The 22,335-nt window shown below is 36.7% G+C and overlaps 1 protein-coding gene across 6 annotated transcripts in view; it reads right to left on the reverse strand.

Annotated features, from left to right (window-relative positions):
* Positions 1-611: 611 nt before the first annotated feature.
* The window catches only part of METTL15 (methyltransferase 15, mitochondrial 12S rRNA N4-cytidine), an 89,371-nt gene continuing 67,647 nt past the window's right edge, over positions 612-22,335 (reverse strand). For all 6 annotated transcript variants that reach the window (XM_088175688.1, XM_014889815.2, XM_088175686.1 and 3 more), the window contains 3 exons: positions 9,585-9,776; positions 6,948-7,126; positions 612-1,167 (listed from right to left, as the gene is read on the reverse strand). In XM_088175688.1, coding sequence (XP_088031814.1) covers positions 725-1,167; positions 6,948-7,126; positions 9,585-9,776 — 814 coding nt within the window. In that variant the 3' untranslated portion in view covers positions 612-724. The remainder of the gene's footprint in view (positions 1,168-6,947; positions 7,127-9,584; positions 9,777-22,335) is intronic.

Here is a 22,335-nt window from a genome sequence, read left to right on the forward strand (position 1 = left end):
TAATAATAATTCCATCAACACCTAAGAGTTATAGTGGATCTATGCACAGAAGTTATGGTTGCTTTTTTAAGAAGCTTTTTTCCCCCCACGATACATTTATTATTTACAATTATTAATCATTAAACAACCAGGTTATCACTCAGACGTAAATACTTATTTTAAACAAGGTATTAGTCAATTTACAAATTCCTGGGTAGAATATGGAATCCTGATGTCACTTTATTTAAGAATCAGCTCTTGTCCCATAGGCATTCATGCAGCAAGTTAGCTGGGATAGAGAGACATAGAAATCAAGAATTCTTAGGTTAGTTTAAACTTACTCTAGACTAAACCAGACATCAGAATTAGGTGTGTGAAATCCACCCCCATAAAAATATGTCTCAACTAGCTACTGAATTTAGACTGTTAATGTCAGGATTTTGAAATTAATCTAAAGGGAATACTACAAATACATCAAACCTGCAATTTGTATAAACTTGGTATTTGATGCTCTTTAAAAAAAAAAAGTCTTTTTTGTATAATTAGTGACACCCGCTTATAAGCATTTATTTTGCATTTTCATGCTCTATAACACTTCCTAATCAAAAAGAAGCACAAACACAAGAAAGAAATGTTTTCTAACAGTCTTCATTTTATTTTTTCAGTTTGATATTATCTGTCCACTTAGCATTCTGGAAAATAGAATTTAAGGAAATCATAAAATCATGCAATCATATGTTTTGGTTTAGAGTTTAATAGCAGCCCTTAGCTTGGCTGACCTTCCTCTCGGGTTTGCTTGAATTTCCTTGGACTGGGGTGTGAGAACTTTTTTCTGTATAAAAATCCACTTTGAGTTGGATTTTCCACAGGGAGATCCTTGTGTACCTTCTTTGGAGGAATTTTTCAGAGCCTGTCTTATCTTCTGCTTTGAGCTAAGATTGTACTTTTCTGTCATGTCAATTCCATGAAGAAAACGTTTGATGATACGATCCTCTAGGGAATGGAAGGAGATGGCTACAAGGCGACCTCCAGGTTTTAGAAACTTCTCAGCTGTCTTCAGTCCTATGAGGAGTTCGTGGAGCTCATCATTTACAAATATTCGCAGGCCTTGAAAAGTTTTAGTAGCAACATGAACAGGTCTCTGAAGCAAATCCTTTCGTGCATAGAGAGCTGATGCTGGAAAAGCACCTGTCACACATTTTAAAAGATGTATGTTAGTAACTTCATATTTCTACATCTTGACATCCACTCATGCAAGATTACGTTAAAGGAAACATAGTCAAAACTGAACCTTGAGTAGTGAGCTTCCTTCTTTGTAATAAATCTTTATTTTGAATTCACATCTCTGAATGTAAACCTTATTAAACTAAGATGGTTTGTGGTTAAGTGTTGGGATTCTTTTCCCTAGAATCTTTTATAGACATTCCCTCTCCAAAAGCATCGCAAATTTGAACTAAAAAATAATGTGTGAAATCAAGATAAAGGAAAAAAAGATAGGATAGATAAATCTCACAGCTCAGTGTAATCAATGTCAGTTTGGTATTTGTGGTTATGTTATTGTTTTAAGGAAAATAATTAATGTACAATGGACACAATTCTAACTGTTGCCTTTCAGACAACTGCATTTCTTCACAGGCAGAGATAACTGAAGACAATGTCTACTGGTAATAACTATCTTTCAATGAATTACTTGAAGATTAAAAGAGTTATCCTTGTTTGGGAATAGCAACTGTTGAACGCTACACTTGCATTTCTTCAAATGTCTACAAAAATACCTTGAGAATTTTAGAAAATGCAGCTGATACTGTTGTGTTTTCACATGTCTACACAGCAGAATATGTCAAGGCTTGTCAGACCTAAAATCACCTATTTTTTATTAGATGCACACATTCAGATGTCTGAATCCTTCAAGACAGAATTTGGCAACAGGATTGACTTCTCCCAACAAACAACTGCATGGGAATTTGTGGCTTGAAGCTGTCTCACAAAACAGAGTAAATAGATGTAGCCTGCAGGAGCTAGGTTTCTCCATCATTTACAAACTCTAGGAAAAGTTATTCTAGCTAGTTTATATCATTTCTGTCCTTGAGAATATAACCTTCTCTATTTACTATGAATCACAAAAAAATGTATACTCTCATTGTAGAAGTCACAAAGCTCATTTTGATAAGAGACCTCAATTAAAAGGAGAACTAAAAATCACAGAATATAAGGCGTCCCAAGAAACTGACACCAAGCTTGTACTAACTGGCATGGTATCTGTTTCCATATGTCCTTACATACATTTAAATAGATTCTTTGGAAATGGAACCCTTAGAACAGCCACTGAGTGCCAGCCGTGTGTGATGAAAAGTGTCTCTTAATGCATAACATATAGGAATGTTGTGCTAGGCAAAATAAACACAACTTTCTCTAAAGGTCAGGTAACAACTACAAACACTAGTAGAATGCTCAGAACTATTGAATGAATTAGAAGTTAGAAGAAATTCTTCCCTTTGAGGGTGGTGAGGCACTGGACCAGGTTGCTCAGAGAAACTGGATTCCCCATTCCTGCAGATGTTCAAGGCCAGGCTGGACAAGGCTTTAGGCACATTGCTCTAGTGGAGGTATCCTTGTCCATGGCAAGGTAGTTGGAACTGGATGGTCTTTAAGGTCCCTTCCAACCCAAACCATTCTGTGAATCTAAATTCAACTTCAAAAGGCTTTGTAAAAATGTAAATGTAAAGGGACATAGTATGCTTATATCTGGGCAGATTTTCATTGGTGTGATCATGAACACTGACATTTTGCAATTGAAATACTGAATAGATAAATAAAAGAACAATGACACTGAGGCTATTAGCACAACTAGGACACAGGTCTTTGGAAAGTTCTTCCACTTATCCTGCCATGGCTGGTGAGTGCAGTTTCTTCCTACAATAACCTTCTATGACAATTAACTGTTAATTTATTACTATGAATAATTTATCATACACTGAAGAAAAATTAATTAAAGCCCAGGTATATTCTGTAAGTAAAATACAACCTTACATGTCTCAGTTGAACATGCACAAAGAGCACTGCAGGTCCTATAATAAAGTACAGAAAACTAATATTCAGAAAATTGGTAAAGAAATGCAGCCACTTTGCAGTTTTATGCAACCAAAACCTCCCAGACTAAAAACCAAATCAAACTGTTCACATGTTCAAAGACTTACTGGTTTATTGTCAAAGACTGGGATTAACAAATGTAATCTCTGGTAGTTATTTCTGTCACATTGACCTTCAGCTTTTTAGTAAAAGCTATAGATTCTGATCTGTGTTCGATGGGTGAAAAATTCTCCTATCACACTTACTCCTCTAGTTTAGTTAAATAAAAATCTGTTTGTGCTTTCTGCTCAGGCACATCACTTCTCACCCAGGCTCCTCCAGTTACCAAGACACTTACAGAAAATCCTTCCTGGTAACTGGCTGTTCAATGTACAACAACAGGAAAAAAAAAATCTGTACGGGAAGCTTGTAAAATGAACTTCATTCATAAAAACACCACTCTTCTGGCTAGATTAATGGTTTGAAATCCCAGTGAGAGAAATAACCATTTTTAGTTTTAGGATGCCCTGATGATACTAACACTTTAAAACAATCTAATAGGTTCACATGTTGAAATGCATTGAAATTTTAAAAGCTCGTGAATGAAATTAGCAATGTGCTGTGCCTGTCAATATGAACTATTAGAGTCCCCAGAGTGTAAGAGAGTGGGAGAGTTGAAAAATTAATTCAGATCGTGCACCTGTTTGCAGGAATTTGTCTGTTGAATTTGCACAGCATTTAATCAGTTTCTGTGACGCAACGATTGTCCTTTTGTCTAGGCTCCCTCAGTACAGTGTTAATTCTCACCCATCTGAAATTCAGGCAATATTACAAATTCCAAACTGATAATTAAAGCCGATAAAAGTGAACCAGTCTGAATGAAATTGACTGTACTGACTAAAGTTATTTTTAAACTTTTAAAATTTCTTTAACGTATCATCATCAACTCCTTTCAAGTTAAGGCCAAATGATTACATGATCTCAAAATTTTCTTTTAATAGATTATATATCTAAATAATGCTCAGAAAAAATACATTTTGAAAAGAAAATTAATAGATAAAAAGGCATATTGTCCCCTGAAAAGAAATCAAAATAGACCATTAGTTGTACAGGAAAAGCATATGAAAATAACATTCTAAAAATGTCACCATTTTTAATGAGTTCTCCTGCACACAGTTAGACCTCTTGTTTCCAAACAACTCAATGAGGTACAACAAAAGACACCAGGAAGAGCTTCTTAATCAACTTTCACACATCTATTCACTACCCTTCAGTTGGGAGCTACTGATTTTTAGTGTTTACAGAGCATTCAATGATGCAAATAGCTCTGTGAAATTATAAAGAGTGAGAAGAGTTTGACTTCTGTGGGAAGAGATGCTGTTCCCAAGACTGAACCAAAAACTCCTCTACTGCAGATTCCACAGCTCACAGAGATCTTATTTAAACAGATCTGAAGCTTCTCGGATAATATTTATAAACACAAAGAGAAAGGCAAATTTTCTAATGCTGTTTTGTTTCCTTGGTGTTTTGTTAAACTACATCCTTCACTTCTACCTCCCAATCAATTAGGAACTGCAATACAAGTTCTAACCTTTTGGGGGGTGGTAGGAAAGACCAGAAGTCTCGCATTCTATTAAAAAAAATTAAATTTTCCAAGTTCAGGTTAGTCCAAATCTAGATTCACTGTGATTCGGATTATCAGCTGGACCTTGAGATAAAATTTTGGAGCTGTAGAAAATCTGAAACCATAGTAATTCATAAGAGGAGAAAGAAATAGAGACACTACACAAATTCTCAGATACTGACACCCAGCTTCATTGGCTAGATTGTTTTGCCTGTCTTCTGGTTCCTATACTAGGCAAAAATAACAATCCTGCTCTGGAAGATAATCAGGCTTGCAAAGAATCTGCACAATCTAAAATGCAAGATTTTACTATTCTGATTAATATTTTATTTTTTATAAGACATAACATTTAACTAACATAGGTCATAAATCTTACTCTGGTGAAGTTCTGAATTAGTCAATGTTTTTTTTTTAGGCTGTGGCATCAAGAGGTTCCTGTAGCTATGGTCTCTGGCACTTTAGCTCTGGCTTATCCCAATAACTTCACAAACATAATTTCATGTAAGAATATATATTAATGATACATGATAAATGAATCAATATATATCACAATTACAAAAAATTTCCTTAAGGTTTTCTAAATCAGTTCAAAAACCAATAAGATCCACCATAGTACTCCCTTACTGGATGAATCAAATTAAAATTGGAAGAAGTTTTATGCAAACAGGGATCAGTGTAACAGCTCTAAAATTGTTATAACTACTTGTGTCCTCCAAAAAAAGCACACAAAGCATAGATATTTATTGTCTTGGCAGATGTGTGCTGGACTCATTGTTTTGGCATGTACACTACCTGATGCATACCTGACTCGTGGATCAAGAAGCTGTTCACATATAGCAGAGAATTTAAAGTGAGAACAAAAAAAATCCTCTCATTGTCACAGAAACTGGCCATTAACAAATGACTCACACGCAGGACATTAAACATGATGGGAACTTCAATTGCTGTCTTTCATACACTAGTATTTTAATTTCCGTAGTTTAAGCTGTGGCACAAAATTATTTCAGAATTACTGGGTTGCCTGTCTGTGACACATAACATATCCTTAACACAGTGATATGGTTGCTTCAAATTCTTAATCAACAGTTTTTCAAAAAGCATGAGATTTGTGACGTATATGACAAAGCCCAAAATTATTATTTCAGGATATTGCTAATGATGATATTAAAAGTGTAAGGTTTATAAAAGTCACATACTGCTTTATCTCTTTGATTTTTTTTAAAGATTGCTTACATTCACTATATTTACAGCAGGGGCTTACAATAACAAGCAGTGTCTCTTCAAGTCCTTTTATCATACCAGCTAAACTTTGGGCCTAGGTTGCCTGGACATTTTGCTAAACTGTCCTGACTTCTACAAATCCAAACCTTTTAATTTTTCCATCATTAAATATAAGTGCCCTAGATTTCCAGTTTAAGTAATACAAATTTTTAAGAATATCATAAATTTTTCAATTTTTCAACACTTCAGGACACTGATAAAATATTTTACACTGTTCTTTAGCAAGTGTTAAATTTGGATTAGAATTTTAAAGGTCTATAGTCAAAGTCAGCAGTTTAGACTTATGCATGACAAGATGTAGTGATTTTCATCATTTGGTTAAGAGAATAAAAACATCCTGATGCTACATATTATGTTAATGAACAGGATTCATGTCTTATATTTTTTCTTGAAATTTTTTTACTTGGGAACACAAATGTAAAGCTTCTTGATGTAAGCACTGTTCCTGCCTAACTGCATATTCTTCAAGTTGTTTACAGTGAGGAGCAAGGAAGATGAAGTGTTTCAATAGACTCTTCAGGCTGACCTAGTTGGCATGCACAAGGTGAAGCGAGCCATGTATTGCTTTGTGTTTCCTGATTCTTTAAAAATACAGAAACTATCTGATTTTACTCGGAATTGGAGACTGCCATGGTACCTCCCCTTAAAATATTAAAATACAGACATTTTAAACTACGACAGATATGACATATCTGATTTTTGAAAGTAGCCAGGATCAACAGCCAGGATAAAGAATACCCAAGGCTGCTGTCATTCTATGGTTCAACTTGGCTGACAAAATGATAAATCACTTCACGTTAAATCTATTATTAAACTAATTGTCAAACTACAATACAAAAAAATGGGAGCTTAAAAAAAGAGAAAAAGAGAGCTGACATCAGAGCAGAACAGGCAGGATTAGATCCTGCATGATTTCGAGTACAAATAGATCCCTCTGGGACTTTGGGGGATTAATATTTTTTTCCTCCTCACTGTGAAGAATTAACGAGGGTACCTGCAACGATGCTGGCGAGCTGCTGCGTTCTGGTGATGGGGTAGACGCTGCGTGCCCGCGCGATGGCCCAGGCGATTTTCCGGGCTTGCCTCTCCTCGCCGTAGGTGGCCAGGACGGCGGCGAGCGCCCGCGGAGCCAGAGCGTTCACGGCATCGGCCGCCGTGGCCATGGCCGGGCACCTGCACAGCCAACAGCCAATCAGGGCACTGACCCCAGCCAGCACCACAACAGGTGAGGCTTCACCACGCCGGGACACGGAGTCAAACACACACACACACTGCACACAAGGGCCTTTGAGGTTTTCAAACAGGAGATGGCAACTCTGGGGAAACAGTTTGCACCTTTCAAATGCTTTTTCTTGCTGGTCTAAATGGATTTTGTTCCTCAACTTCAATTAGAACAGTTTTAACTTCCAAATATATGCTTAATAGGATGATGTGGTTACTGCGCGGCAGAGAGAGAGAGAAAAGACAGCAACACACACGGAGCTCTTTGGGGAAAAAAGGCCAATTTATTGTACAGACAGCCCGGATTTAAAGTGTGTTAGTGCAGCCAGGACAGGACAGGAGCTCATTGGACAATTGGGAAAAACATCCTTGGGACAGCACCTCAGGATGTGTCCCACGGGAAAGACACCAGGGGTTAATGTTGGTGATGAATTCCACTCTGTTTGTCACCATGTTCTCACCCTGGGAGACTCCTCCCTAACTGAAGCTGCAGTCAGCTTGTCAGCCTGGGAATGGAGCTGAGAGTCAGGAGAAATCCAGGCCTGAAAGGAATCTCCAAGCTCTAATTCCCCAGCTCTCTGAATGTGTGTGTCCACAGGATGACAAGAATAAATATATTCCAGTATCGTGCTAGGATGGAAATTATGTGTGACCTTTCTACTTAGCCAGCTTTAGAATATAAACTTGCCTCTTATGGGTTCATTTTAGCCACCTTGCATCATAGTTGTTTTCTAGGCAGAATTGATTTCAAGGATCTTTTCTTTCACATCTCCTCTTATGAAAACAATTGCTAATGAAGATAATGAAACATTACTTTTCACTAAAAGGCATAAGAATATATAGAAATACTCTCCTGAGATAATGGAAATGACATAGTCATATAAATTACAGGACTTACTACAATTTAAGCAGTGAAAGCCTTCAATCTATAGATCTATATCTGTCACTTTGCTACTGAAATAGTTCAAGGTATTTTATGAACATCATCTATGGGTTTACTAATCAGAGAAAACATAGAAACTGCTTAATAAATTCTCTTGTAAATTCTCTTTCAGGCATTTTTTACTCCCCTGCAGTATCTTACAAAAGATAACAAAACTTAGAGGCAAGTAGTATCATAGCAACAACCATAGTGTAAGGAGTGTAAGGCTTTTGTTATGCCTCAGGTATCCTTTGTTCTTATGCTTCTATTCTGTGTTTGTTTTCTCATGATGCATCAGACTTATATTTAAGCCTGGAGTTCAGATTCTTGAAATCTGAGGGCTGAATCCCAGGAGAATCATGGCAGCATTTTGCACAAAACCAGAAAAAGCAAGTAACATGAAATTTAAAATTTAAAATTGTTAAAACTTAACATTAATATGGTAAGCTAATTCCTTTGAAATTGAGGCTTCCCATTGGCTCTTGTGAGCAATGAAGGAACAAATGGCATTTCTTAAGACTACATGTTCATCAAAACACCAAGAAGAATTACAATTGTCATGTAATGCACCATGCAATTACAGCCATCACCCATTCAAGACAGATCTTTGCTTGCTCATGCAAAAAGAAAAATGCTGCAGAAATACATAAGGTTGTCTGAAGATGAAAAACCCTGCATAAGTGGAAATTATAATTCCATGACTGATTTTTGTGCTCTTGAAAGTACTAAACACCAATCCAAATTTAAATACAGGTGATTTACTCGATAACCATAAATTTGGCAATTAAGCCTGATGTGCCTCCTACACAAAGAGACAGGAAGTTTATAATTTTGCTAAGTAAAACTTACAACAAATACAATGGCAAATGGGCATGGAAGCATGCATCATACTAGCATGTTAAAAGCAATGTAGCTATCTGATTTAAACCAGAAGATATAATGGATAGGATTTTATTTATTTATTTTTATTATGTTCCTTTTATAGAGAAGCAACTGGGTAAGATGGTCATTACACAGAAGAAGGATGCTGCTCCTTTCCTGAGGGAGCAACTGAACCTGCTCAAGTGAAGTTTCCAGAAATAGCAAGTGTGGCAGAAAAGGAAAGGGACTGCAGTAAGAAGTTGTGAGCCTGCAGATTAAGTACAAGCAGAGAAACTGTGGAAATAATAGGCCTCTGAATAAGAGATGTGACTGTACACCATACACTGCAAAAATGTTACAATTTAAAGGCAGAGTTAATAAAACATTACTGGTTTAATTACTCATCACTGGAACCTTCCTCTTATTTCAAAGAAGGCAAAGACAATAACCAGGGCTGGGCACTGAGATAGAAATAAACTTTTTTGGCAAAAGAAAGTCAGGGTACTCATGCAAAATTAGATCTCATTGTTTGATGACAAGAATTCTTCATTTTAAGAGGAAAGCAAATGCACAGGGGTTGCTGAGCAGACAGTTTTTGACGTTCAAGAATATTCTGTTATAATGTACCTGTCACTATCCATCCTCATGTCCAAAGGTCCATCCTTCTGCAGGGAAAAGCCTCTTTCAGGTGTATCAAATTGCATAGAAGAGCAGCCAGCATCCAGGAGAACACCATCCAGAGTCCCTGGCTCAACCCCAGAGGAGATTAACAAAGCCTCTGCCTCGCTAAACCGTCCTAGAAGAGGTTGGATCTGTTTCCTGTAAGAAAGTAACAAATAAATAGCCTCAAGTTTAATTATAACAATGCCATCTCTCCCCATTGCATCGCAGGAATTAGATAATAGCACTCAACTTGTCTCAGAAGCAATAGGGCTATTCCCAAAGTAATAGTTTGTGTATTTTCATATGTCAACATTGAAAACGGGTCCAAACCACCCCTCAGTGACTACTTCTACTTAAACTCTTTATTCCCTTCCTGCTTGGTCTTAAAGAAATGAAAAACTGATAAAATATTATTTTTTTTAGCATGCAGGACACTTCAGCAGGAATGTCCTGACTACTAAGGGACCTGCCCTGCTTAGCAGGTACTTGACCTTTAGTCAAGCAAGGCCAAGGTAAAAAGAAAGAACAGATCTTGGACCTAGAGAAGCAGACAAAATGGAACAAGAGTGCACAACCTTGTGATTAATATTTACTCACCAAGAAAAGAATTCCAAGTTCCTGCCATGGGACCAAACACGGTTTTAGTGGTATTTGTCATTTAAAAAAAAACTGGGAGAATGAGGTGCACTGAACCATAAGCAGGTAAAACACTTAGTGTATTTTGGATTTAGGCACCTGATCACTGGAGAGAGTAGTTTAACATGCAATTTTGTGCTTACTGCTCTTTCTTAAACTGGTTGTATCTTAATATTCCCATACTGACAAGGAAAAGAGGAATGGCAAGGGAGGAGATAACACATCTTCTCCACAGGTTCTAGTGTCCAATCACACAGAACCTGATGGAGATCAAGAAGTGTTTGGACAATGCTCTCAGGCACAGGATGGAATTTTTGGGGTGTCCTGCCAGGAGTTGCATTCAATGATCCTGATGGGTCTGTGCCAACTCAGCCTATCCAATAATCCTATGATCTCTGAGGTTTTCAATGCTTTCTTGAGTATCTCAAACTTTTGGGTTTTGCCTATATATAGGGTGACATACAATTACACAATTTATCTCTCTCAAAATCTCAATTAATTTCACAGACTTAAAAATATTAATCAACATCCTGCTGCATTTTTAAGCAGTACCTGCAAAACAGAATGCATTTCTGCCCATTCCAGGAAGCGACTGCCTCCACGTGGAGAGAAAAAGCTTCCATTAAAAGGAAGATGCTTATGAATCCAACCACATGGAAGAACATTCAGCTACACAATGTTCTCCTCGTTAGACCAGAACAAATCCACCTACTAAACAGCACAAATACCGGGAAACTGTGTGAATGAAAACTTTCCATGAGGGATATCATGACTGCATACAAAATTTTGAAGTGATTTCTGTCCAGCCCATAACTGAATACAACTATTCAGCATTAGAACTGACAGTTCCTGAAAAGCACAATGATCCACTTAAGATACTTTAACCAATTTAAGCTATATAGTTATACAGTTTTGAGATTGTATTTCCTCCTCATTATAATGAGAGGAATTTTCTATAAAATATGTACCACTTTTTCCAACTGGGCAGTGTTTCTACCTTCATGACTCATGCAAATGAATGAACTTTAAAATTCTGCATGTGGGAGATGAAAACAAATGAGACCTGGATAAAACTAAATTGCCATTGTCCAGTTCCCCAGCAGACAGTAATCCATGTCAGTGGCTCTGAAGCAGTGCTCTACCAATCAATCTGAAAAATTACCCTGAACAGTATTTATTTATTGCTAGAAATTTTCTTTAAACAAGTCATAAATATGTGGCTAGCTAAGATGCTTGTGACAGTTTTTGATTTGTGATCTGCCAAACTTTCGTGATTAGAAAAGGTTAATCTAAAAAATTAGTAAATTTTAAGTAAGTAGAAATTTACTCTTTGGTAGAGAGATGCTTCAGCTGGAAAACATTCTGGTGTTTACAAATAAAAAAAAAGATTAAAAAATTATTAGGTTGACATTTGATGTCAGTCTTTCAGCTGTGTGAAATTATAGCTTCTGTATATAATGTGCTTGTTATGCACTGGCTTGTGTAGATATAGGCATCTTGTTGAATATAAATTCTCACTAAAACCAGATGCTTTTTATGAGCCTATAATGACTATATTACAATGTTCAGGCTAGTTCTCTGAATTCCTGTTTCTCTGTGGAACAGAAGACACAATTTTAAGCATCTTGGCTATCTCATACACTTCAATTAATCAAACCAAGCACACAGCAATGAAAGATTTATTACCTTATGAAAGGAAATACAAATATCAACTCTTCTTTTGATAGGATAGTAACAATGATGATAGTGATGACAAGGATTAATCTATTAGATTATAAGCATGACACATTTATTTAAAATTAAATATTTTACCAAGAATTCAGAATATTTATTAGTAGATAAAGAACCTCTTCCCTATTCTACCATTCTTTATGCCTATATTCAAATAAAAACTGCCTGTTATACATAGGACTTCTCAAAATATTCTTAATTTACTGTAAACTTTCTTTTGACTTCAGATTTTTATTTATGTGATCTGTAAATCCACTTTCCAGAAAAAGCTCAAATAAATAATAAATAATAAACTGTTAAATAGTAAATTGTGTTAAAAAATTTTACTTCCTACAGTCACATGCCTTTTGCTCTTCCCAGGTATGCAGAATTCTTTCCACTTTCCTTTTCAGTCTTCCAATGTTTTCTTTGGCCAATAGAGGATTTCTGTTCCATGACCATATTTACCTAGTATGAAAATCTATTATCTTTTCTGTCTTAATATATTGCAAAATCAGTGCTTAGTGGAAAAAGCAGGAAAGTTAAACCAGGGAACATCTGCAATAAACACCAAGAAAAAGAGCCAAGCTTATAGTTCTAAGAAGCCTGAGATGAGAGAGTATATCAAAATATTACATAGCAAGACTAAATGGGGATTTTCATCAGGTCTTGGTGAAACCTTTGAAAGCTACTAAGGCTACAAAGGGTCACAGAGAGAGCATTGTAATAATTTCAGGCAATCTTAGAAGGTTAAAAATTTGACTAAAACAAGTTAAACTTAGTATCTGAACAGCATTTTATATATTCAAAATATTTTAGAAACATAAAAAACTATGATGAGCTTTTAGCTCCTCTCTTATAAATTGAGAAATGAGACTTGTAGGGTTTAATATTTAATGACTTGATGGTACCACATAGAAAGCCAAGATAATTTCAGAGACTATGGTCTGAGGATGTAAAACAGCAGAAAATACCTATCATGTAACTCTCATTTGGGGGGGTATGTACTGGGTAATAGCATGGTAATTTTTTGATGAATTCCCAACTGCCACAGACAAGCAATCTGTAACTTCTCAAAATATTCAACGTGTTCACTCCCTCTTTAGTAATCTTGACATTCTACAAGGAAAACGTATGTAAGATTTTAAATGAACACTGGGAATATGGAGAATCTAGCCTATTTTAAAAAGAATAAAAAGTTATTTACAGCAACTAAGGTTGTGGGCCCTTTATAGATTTTCTTGTGCAACAACTTCAAAAGCTTGCAGAATTCTTGGGGAAATAACACAGTTGGAAAATAATACAGAACCTTGGGTTCAGGTCCTTTGTTTAGGTCATAACACAGTATTTTATTATATTATGACGCATAGCATGGTAATTCTGCTAGACAGGCCTTGATCCACACTTCTTAACTACATGAAAGAGCAGAATGAGAAAGAGTTCAATGTCTCCTAAAGTATTTCAGGCTCTGCAGGTTTCAGTTAATCTCTGGTATTCTGCAATGCTTTACAAATTTTTTTTTTTATTTTACTCAGCTGAGAGGGATCCACACAGGAAAAAAAATAAAGCATTAACACAGCTTCAACAAAATAAATAGAATCTTTTCTCTCATCAAATTTCTCTCCATTGTCACAGACATTGACATGATCATCTATCATTCAAGTAATTTCACAGAGCTGTACAATGATTCTTTGATGGTGCTTCACCATTTTTTAAGTATACATAGTAATACTTGGTCTTGATGTTTCACTATTGCTCCACTTAAAAATCCTATGAATAAATACACGACAATCCCTCGCCAGCAGTGAAAACTACATTTTACACAACCAGAATAAAAGGTTCTTCAGGAGAACAGAACACAAGGTTTTTCAGCTAACTCTTGGCACTGCACATCAAACAAGGAGACCAGCGAGGTGCTTTGATTCAGTAACTCCACTGGGACTGCCACGGGGTGCCAAGGAGCACCAGCTGTAATGAGGATACTGGTACAGACCTGGCTTGACACTGACTCACCCCACTGAGGTCACTCACAGCTGTCAGAGAGCTGCAGCTTTCACTCATGGCTGCACTGCTCCAGGCATACCTAGAAGCAAACTATGAAGGATTCTAGCCATAAATTCTTGGAACTTTCAGTATCCTACCTGGAAATTGTTGTGTGTTACTACACCTCAGTGTAACATTCCTCTCAAAAAATGCATCTGAATATTCTGCAAAAAATTTTACATTACCTCTGCCAAATGGAAATTTGGCATGGTTTTCATGCTTGCCAAATGTATTGGTTTTGCATGGCCTGGTTACTGGCACCAGAGGGGGCTCATAGAAGTGGCTTCTGTGAGAAGCTGCTGGAAACTTCCACGATGTCTAACAGAGCCAATCCCTGACGGCTCTGAAGATGGAAAAGGCAGGGCCAATTAGGGACGATGGTAACACCTCTGTGATAACATATTTAAGAAGAAATCAAAATAAAGGTTGTGGTGTAGTTTTAATTCCAGCCAGAGAAGAGAAGGAAGTGAGAACATGTGAAGGAAAACAACATGGCAACACCAAGGTCAGCAAAGGAGGGGAGGAGGTGTTCCAGGCACCAGAGCCGGGATTCCTCTGCAGGCTGTGGAGATGGCATGGGGGAGTAGCTGTGCCCCTGCAGCCCATGGAGATCCACAGGGGATTGAGAGATCCACCCCCAGCCCGTGGGGATCCATGGGGATGCAGAGATCCACCCCCAGCCCGTGGGGATCCATGGGGATGCAGAGATCCACCCCCAGCCCGTGGGGATCCATGGGGATGCAGAGATCCACCCCCAGCCCGTGGGGATCCATGGGGATGCAGAGATCCACCCCCAGCCCGTGGGGATCCATGGGGATGCAGAGATCCACCCCCAGCCCGTGGGGAAGGTGCCCATGCAGGAGCAGGTGGATCCCTGGAGGAGGCTGTGATCCAGTGGGAGACCCGGTGGAGAGAAGGGTCCCTGCTTCCAGGCTGGAGCAGCCTGTCCTTGGAGGGCTGCACCCCGTGGAAGAATGACCCACACCACAGCAGTTTTGGGAGGACTGTGTGCCCGTGGGAGGGACTGACGTTGCAGCAGTTTGCAGAGGTGTTGTTTGTTGGATGGATTCCCAAGGGAGAAGTTTGTGGAGAGCTGTCTCCTGGGGGAGGGAGCTCACGGTGCAGCAGGAGAACAATTCCTCTCCTTGAACAGTGAGAGAAGCCCCAGGTGATGAACTGACCACAACCCCAATCCCTGTGTCCCTGCACGGCTGGGGTAAGAGGTAGAGCTGGGAAAGATGGTGGAGTGAAGGTGGTTTTACAGGCTTATTTTATTTCTCATTATCCTGTTCTTATTTTATTAGTAATAAATTTACTTTATATCACTAAGTGGAGCCTGTTTTGCCTTTGATGGTATTTGATGAGTGATTTCTCCTGGATCTTATCGCAATCCATGAACCCTTTGTTAAATTTTCTCTCCTTTGTCCAGCTGCAGAGAGGAGTGAGTGGCTGTTGTTGGTGCCTGGGCATCCGTCAGGGTCAACCCACGACACCAAGAAAAAACAGTAAAACCAAAAATTGTGACATCTATCACCTTACAAACAAACTGTGTCATTACATTTCTAGTTTTATAAAATTTCTAGTTTTAAAAAAATTAATTACATATTTATTATGAAAAACCCTGTATCTACTTGAGAACTAACAATTCAGTCTAGCTAGGTTTTGTGCAACAAAATTACAAATTCACATCTGTGCCACTGATTAACAAAGACCTGAAAACTGGAGGAAGCGTATGAAAAAAGCAGTTTCCATAGAACCAAGTTAAGATATCCAAATTTGAGGGCTACAATATTAAATGTGCTCTGTGTAAGGATCATTGAAATGTCATTTTAAGTATTTTTAAATTGGTAAACTTTTACTTACCATGTATTCCCACTTATGAGCGGAGAACATTTGAAAAGTCAGCTACTTCTCTTCATATAACCTAAAGACATCACACCAGAAAAACCCCAACAAACTCTCCTTTCTGCATTGACTTGGAGAACACTGAGCATCTTACACTGTCAGAAATTCTGTCCCAAGAGTTCTTCTGCCTCTTCTTGTCAACTGCATATCTCTCTTACATAAACCCTCATGAAACTGGTTATTTCATGCTTCAGTTGTTCTCCTCTAGCGTCCAGAACTTCCTCTTTTCCTTACTCTGCCACATGCTGTAAAATGATGCAGTCTTCCTCTGTTATTGACACCAGGCCCCTAAAACTGTTTCTAACAACCTCTCAAGCATACCTGCCCAAAACACATTGCTCACTGTTTAAATGTTCTTTTTTATTTCTATATGAAGTATGCAATCCACTATTCTGTCTGTTAACACAAGTTCAGCAAAAACTACTGGAGAAGACACTACTTTAGCTAAAGGAAAGATACAATTTTTAAACCAAAAGAACAAATATCGAAGAGGGTTTCCATTGAGTACATCCAAAACCTTGCCATATTAGACATTTTCCATAGCAGGTATACTCAATCTCAATAAAACAAATATGAAAATTTAAGTTCCTAATGAACAATGTTTCCTGCTAAATTGCACATTAAGGAGGAAACTCTTTTCCTTTTTCTGAGAAAACAAAAGACTAACAGAATAACAGTAATGATCAAGGCAAATTTCAAAATTACATGTCTCACCAAAATTTGAAAAAATGTATTTTTTCGTTTTATAAATAACACAAAATTTTGCTGCATAATAAGAACAAATTTTATGCAATTGTGTCTAGCCATTAAAGCCTTTGCTATAAAATATGTAACATCATTATGTGTGACACCTTTATTACATAATATATGTAGAATACATAATATGCTGTCATCATTTGGATGTGCAGAGAAAACCAAGCTGTCAGAATTATTTGCTTGTCACTCACAAGACATAACAGTTCAGAGAGTAAGACATCACCCTCAGAAAACTCATAGTTTCTCTGACTTTCCATTGCCCCATCTGGGGATTTAATTTGGAGGTGTATCTTAGTTTAGCTTTGCAGCAATGGATGGGACACGAATGTCAGGGGACACAAGCAGAGCTGAGCACATGTGCCATAACCTCAGCACTGTCACACATTCTCCATGACCCTCAGCACAACCACAATGTGAATCTGTTCTTTCACCTCTCCTAATAAACACTACTATCACTTTTACAATGACTGAAAGCAGTTTTGTTGGATTGTTGTTGGACATTTCTGCTGACAGTTTGCACAACCATTTTTTAAGGGTGAATGTCCAAACCATCATTCAAATTCTAAGACCATTTTTTCACTGTAAGAAAGGACAGCAAAGTAAGTTTTTCTGAGAGTTGATAAATCTTAATAATTATATCCTTATTCTTTTTCTACTAGCATCTTAAATGAGAGCTTGATAAAAACTGCCTCTCCAGTCCACAGCAACTCACATATAAATTCACACTTATATTAAAGACACAATGGTACTTTATTGAACTCAAAAGAAATGTTGCTGGTGGCCACAGAAGGAAGAAAAGTTCTGTTTAGATCAGTTCTCAAAAGCCAGTAAAATACAGAAAGAAATTCTGGATATACACCAGCAAGTCGAAAAGTACAAATGAACATCAGGAGCATAAAAGCTGTATATGAACACGTTTCAGTCCGTGAATATAAGAATACTAAAATCTGTAGCAACAATCATTGTAGAAATATTTTTTTTCAACATGCAGGAAAGGGGCAGATCACTTTTTTCCAGTGTTAACATGCAGTCTCAGAGGAATCTGAAATTGTATTGAGTGTTGCAGCTGGAGACAAGGCACAAAACCAGATTTATCATTCAAGCAGCTTTACTGATCAATTACTGATTAATTGTGATCAGGTATGTACAATGACCAAAATACCATATATAAAATATTAAAGCTTAAAAAGACAAGAACTTGCCTCTCCTTTGTTTCATTTGTTAAATGAACAAAAAAAAGTGTATTTCTCTAGGACCTGCTTTCTCCCACTACAACATTTCAGTTTCTGAATATGTTTCTGTCTTATTTAAATTAGTAATTAACTACTCTTTCTTTGACAAACCATTTCCTTGTTTGAAACAGTACTTAAACCTTAGAATACTGAGGATAAATACATCAAGAATTTATTACAAATGAAACAAGTAACTTTTTCTTCCTTCCCATCATTCTTTTCTAAGCTATGTCATAGAAGAACATGTCACAATTTAAATTAACTCTCATCACATGCATTAAACTCTCTGCCTATCACTTGGACAGCATCACATCTCCCAGCTATCTGCTTCTAATTGTGGGAAGGAGAAATAAGAGAAGCAAAACACAAGAGGAATGCAAATAAGGACAGACATGAAATAGGAGCATCACTTAGCTACAAGTTACAGTTTGCTCTTCTATACCTTTGCCCATACCAGGCCTTACCCTTTTCAAGACATGGGAACATGAACTCTACATAAAATTAAAATCAGAACATCAAAAATTAAATCATATAGTGGGTATAAAAGACAGGCTAACATTCAGTATTTTGTTCCCTATTTCTTTCCCAGTAGTTTTTAGCATGCTCTTCTAACCACCAGTGAACACAGGAAGGTTCCAAGAGCAAGCCCAGTGTGTCCCCAGGGCCTGGTGAGCTCACACCTGCACAGCCTCAGAGTTCTGCTCACTGCTGCCCTGGAAGGTGCTGCACGTCTCCAGAATAAGCTCCATTTTTGCTGTATTGGGTAACACAGCCCAACCAAAAATCAACAGTAATCATGCCACCAATTTACTGGCTTGTTTTGATAATTTATGAATAAGTTGGATGCTCTGCCCACATAACCTCGTGGCACTGCACTGGGGAGCTCATAGCTTTGAAATGAGATCAGAGTGACTCCTATAGCCAGGCAGGAAATCTACACCAGAAGATTGTTTTGCTTCTACTACTCACTCTCTGCACAATTTTACCTTGTTAAATTGTACTTGTCACTTCTATATTTACAAACTCTGAAAATTTGTTCCAAATTATGAAACAAAATAAAAATTAAATCTATATTTGTTACTCAGAATATTTCAATCCAAGAAAGTAATGTGCTTAATCCTACTAAAGATTCTATTTATATGCATACTTAAAAGGTAGGGTTTTACTAGTTCATCAAATCAAAACCTCAAGAAAGTAATGATTTCCAAAAACTGCATAAGCAAAATTAGGTATATCCCTTAAGATAATCTTAGTTACAATAGTAAGCATTAAATTTTGGAAAACTACCAAGATTACACAAAAGAACACAATACTACCAACTCTAAGAATGCTTTTGATTTTAAATGCTGTCTTAAAACACAAGTAGGCAGCAATTCACATTCCTGGTGACCTCGACCTTTTTTCTAGTTTAAAAATTTCAATTTCAGAAAGCAATCATAAAAATAAAACTAGATTGTTCAGGAACCATGAATACCTTGGTGCTCTTTAGACACCACCAGCTAGCATCTATGTAGAATTATACAGACAATTCTATATTAAATTCTAATTCTGTAACTTAATTTATTAAGTACCTTGTAATAAGAGCTGAGAAATTTAAATGCATTTCACCAGTGACAATCTATCCTGACATTTTTATTTCATACAAGTCATGAAATGCTGCACTCAAATGAACTTCCCTCCTATAAAATGAACATCCAGAAATTGTGTAAATTATCTTTTAAGTAAGTATCAGAAATAAAAATTATTGTTTTTACTGAAATACCCTAGTCTCAACAATGTTATTTTTTATGCACAGAGACTACATGCAGTCTAATTACTTGCCACTGCAGATTACAACATAAAATGTGAAGTTGTAAGTACTTGGAGAAGTAAGAGAACTTTCAATTGAATGTTTGCTCCTGAAAGTATGCATACAATTTTAAATTACTGCTCTGTTTCTCTCTACTGGGAAAATCTTTTCAATTAAGATACATTGAAAAAAAAAAGAACAAAAAAGCATTCCATTTGTGAGACAAGACAACATCCTGAGGTAAAAAAAAAGCTGTGAGTCAGCTTTACCAAATATGAAAGTTAACGAAACAGGTACACAATCAACAGTTAAAAAGATACCAGGCAGGAAAAGGGATATATAAGTATACATTGTGGCAGACTATGAGAACAGAAGCTGTTGCACAACTCCATCTAAAGTATAATGAGATACAATCCTTACAAATCCACAAACACAAAAAATATTTGTAGCAAGTTTTTAACCTAGAAGGGGCAATGTCAGTCCAGCTAAATTTGTTGCCTGTCCCCCAGTAAAAGATGGCAAAGTTCCTAAAATATTACCAAAGAGAAATGTGATGAGTTCAAAGCATCATGTGTGAAAATATGTACTACAGGGCCTGGAAGAAAACCCCTGCATGACCTGGAAGCTCATCATCTGGACATAACCATGAAGATATGCAAGCCAAAAGTCTTAATTGGAATAGAAAAGTATTAATGGTAAGGCTTCATGCAGAGTGTGGTATGTCATTATGAGAGCCTTGTCTAAAAGAGAACAACTCAGAGTGGAAGTGGCACAGAGCTAGAACAGGATGAGTAGAAGTGAGAGATTATCAGATGAGAGGATAAAAAAATCCCAAACTTGTTTTGCATACAAAAAGTGAGTATTTTAAATGCCAAGGAGAGAAAAGAGCTAAGATATATTAACATACTATTTGCTAATTTTCTTCAATTAAAATTAAATTAGGTAACTTGCTTTAACTGGAAATTTTTTTAAAGTTTCACATAATGAAAAATTAGACCCTGGAATAGCTGGAGCACTGCATATAGAACTCCTAATTACTTTTAAGATAGAGCACAGTGAAGGAGATTAAATTATGTACTGGCTTATAATACCATGCAATTAGATTCAGTGATGTAGAAGTCTCTTACAGAATGTTTATATTTGAACAGCTATTGTAATTCTCCATTGAAAAGTTCACCCTGAAAATGTTTATGTAAACTTATCAAGACATATACACATTACACATTTTACATGTGTATAAACATACTCCAGCCTAAGAATAACTTACCCCTTAGGTATAAACGATTCCTTTTATTTTTAGAAATCCCTAAACTGAATGCATAAACACAACATTGGCATTGAAAAGGCTTCTTTCTCCTAGGAAACTTTTAACCAAACATAACATTGATATTGACTGGAAAATGCTATTTTCTGGCAGAAAACTCAAAAAATACACTGCTCTCAGATAAATTTTTTTTAGCATTTTTATTTCTTAATTCAGAAGATGAGAAAGGAACTTCAGAATCCATTTGCTGCCACAAAAGGCTAATTAGGATCCCAAGATCAACAACTTTTGATCATTATTGAAGGAAAAGTTCAGCAGTTCAAAAGTTCAGGTGTCTGCTTTTCCACAGGGTGCAATAAAATAGTTTAAAGGCATTTAACTATTAAACTTATTTATATAAAAGCAGACAAAAACTGAAACCCCCAAACAAAACCTAACTTACTTTAGTGCTATTTTTATGTATAATTCTATCCAAGTAGAATAAAGAAGAATGGACACATCTAAGAACATTTTAACCTTTTGCTCCATGGCTTGGGACTTTGTAGGCTGTATTTCTCTATGTTTATGAACAGTTTTCCACCTGTTTTGTATAGTAGCTATTCCTCATTTAGACAAGTACTTTCTATTATGTTACTAGCTTTATTAAAGCTTAAGACCTTATAAGTAAAATAATTGCAGGTAATTTTTACATCAAGATGAATGCCCTTCCAGGTGCTAGAAAATACACAACATGATCTTGACAGCCTTCAGAAAACAACCACAGTCTACTTCAGCATCTATTAAAACTGAAGTTTTCCAAAACTGGAATTAGGCAAGAATCCTATTGATGTTATAGAGAATTTCTTTTTCAAAGTGCCATCTTTTTACCTAGGAATCACAGAAATAGGTAATAATTTGCAAAAGAGACCTCAAGAGGTCTTCTAGTCCAAAGTTCAGTGCAGACCTGATCAGATGGGTTCCTCAAGGCCAGTCCAGTTGAGCCTTCAACAGGTCCAAAGATACTCCACAAGCTCTCCACAAAACCTCTTCCTTACAAACATTTTTTTCACTGTAACATCTAACTGGAATTTCCTGCCTTATAACTCGTGCCTCTGAAACTCCAAAGGACTCCAGCTCTGTGGCAGCCCTTCAGGCATGTGAAAAACTTTAGTGCAAATTGTTCATAAAGTTGGTGAACAGTTTTCAATTACTTAAGCCTTCAAAAATACTAATCAGATCACTAATCCTGTTTTAAATTTTTTTTTCTAGAATTACCAAGACAAACCTGAAATTAAGATATAGCAACTGCGTATTTAATCAAATGATAAAATAAGAGTACTTGGACATACCCCTGGAAGATTCATTCTTAATTGTATTTTGTCACATAGATAGCTAAACAGT

Source organism: Sturnus vulgaris, chromosome 18, assembly GCF_052056855.1.
Source record: "Sturnus vulgaris isolate bStuVul1 chromosome 18, bStuVul1.hap1, whole genome shotgun sequence".
Classification (NCBI taxonomy): Eukaryota; Metazoa; Chordata; class Aves; order Passeriformes; family Sturnidae; genus Sturnus; species Sturnus vulgaris.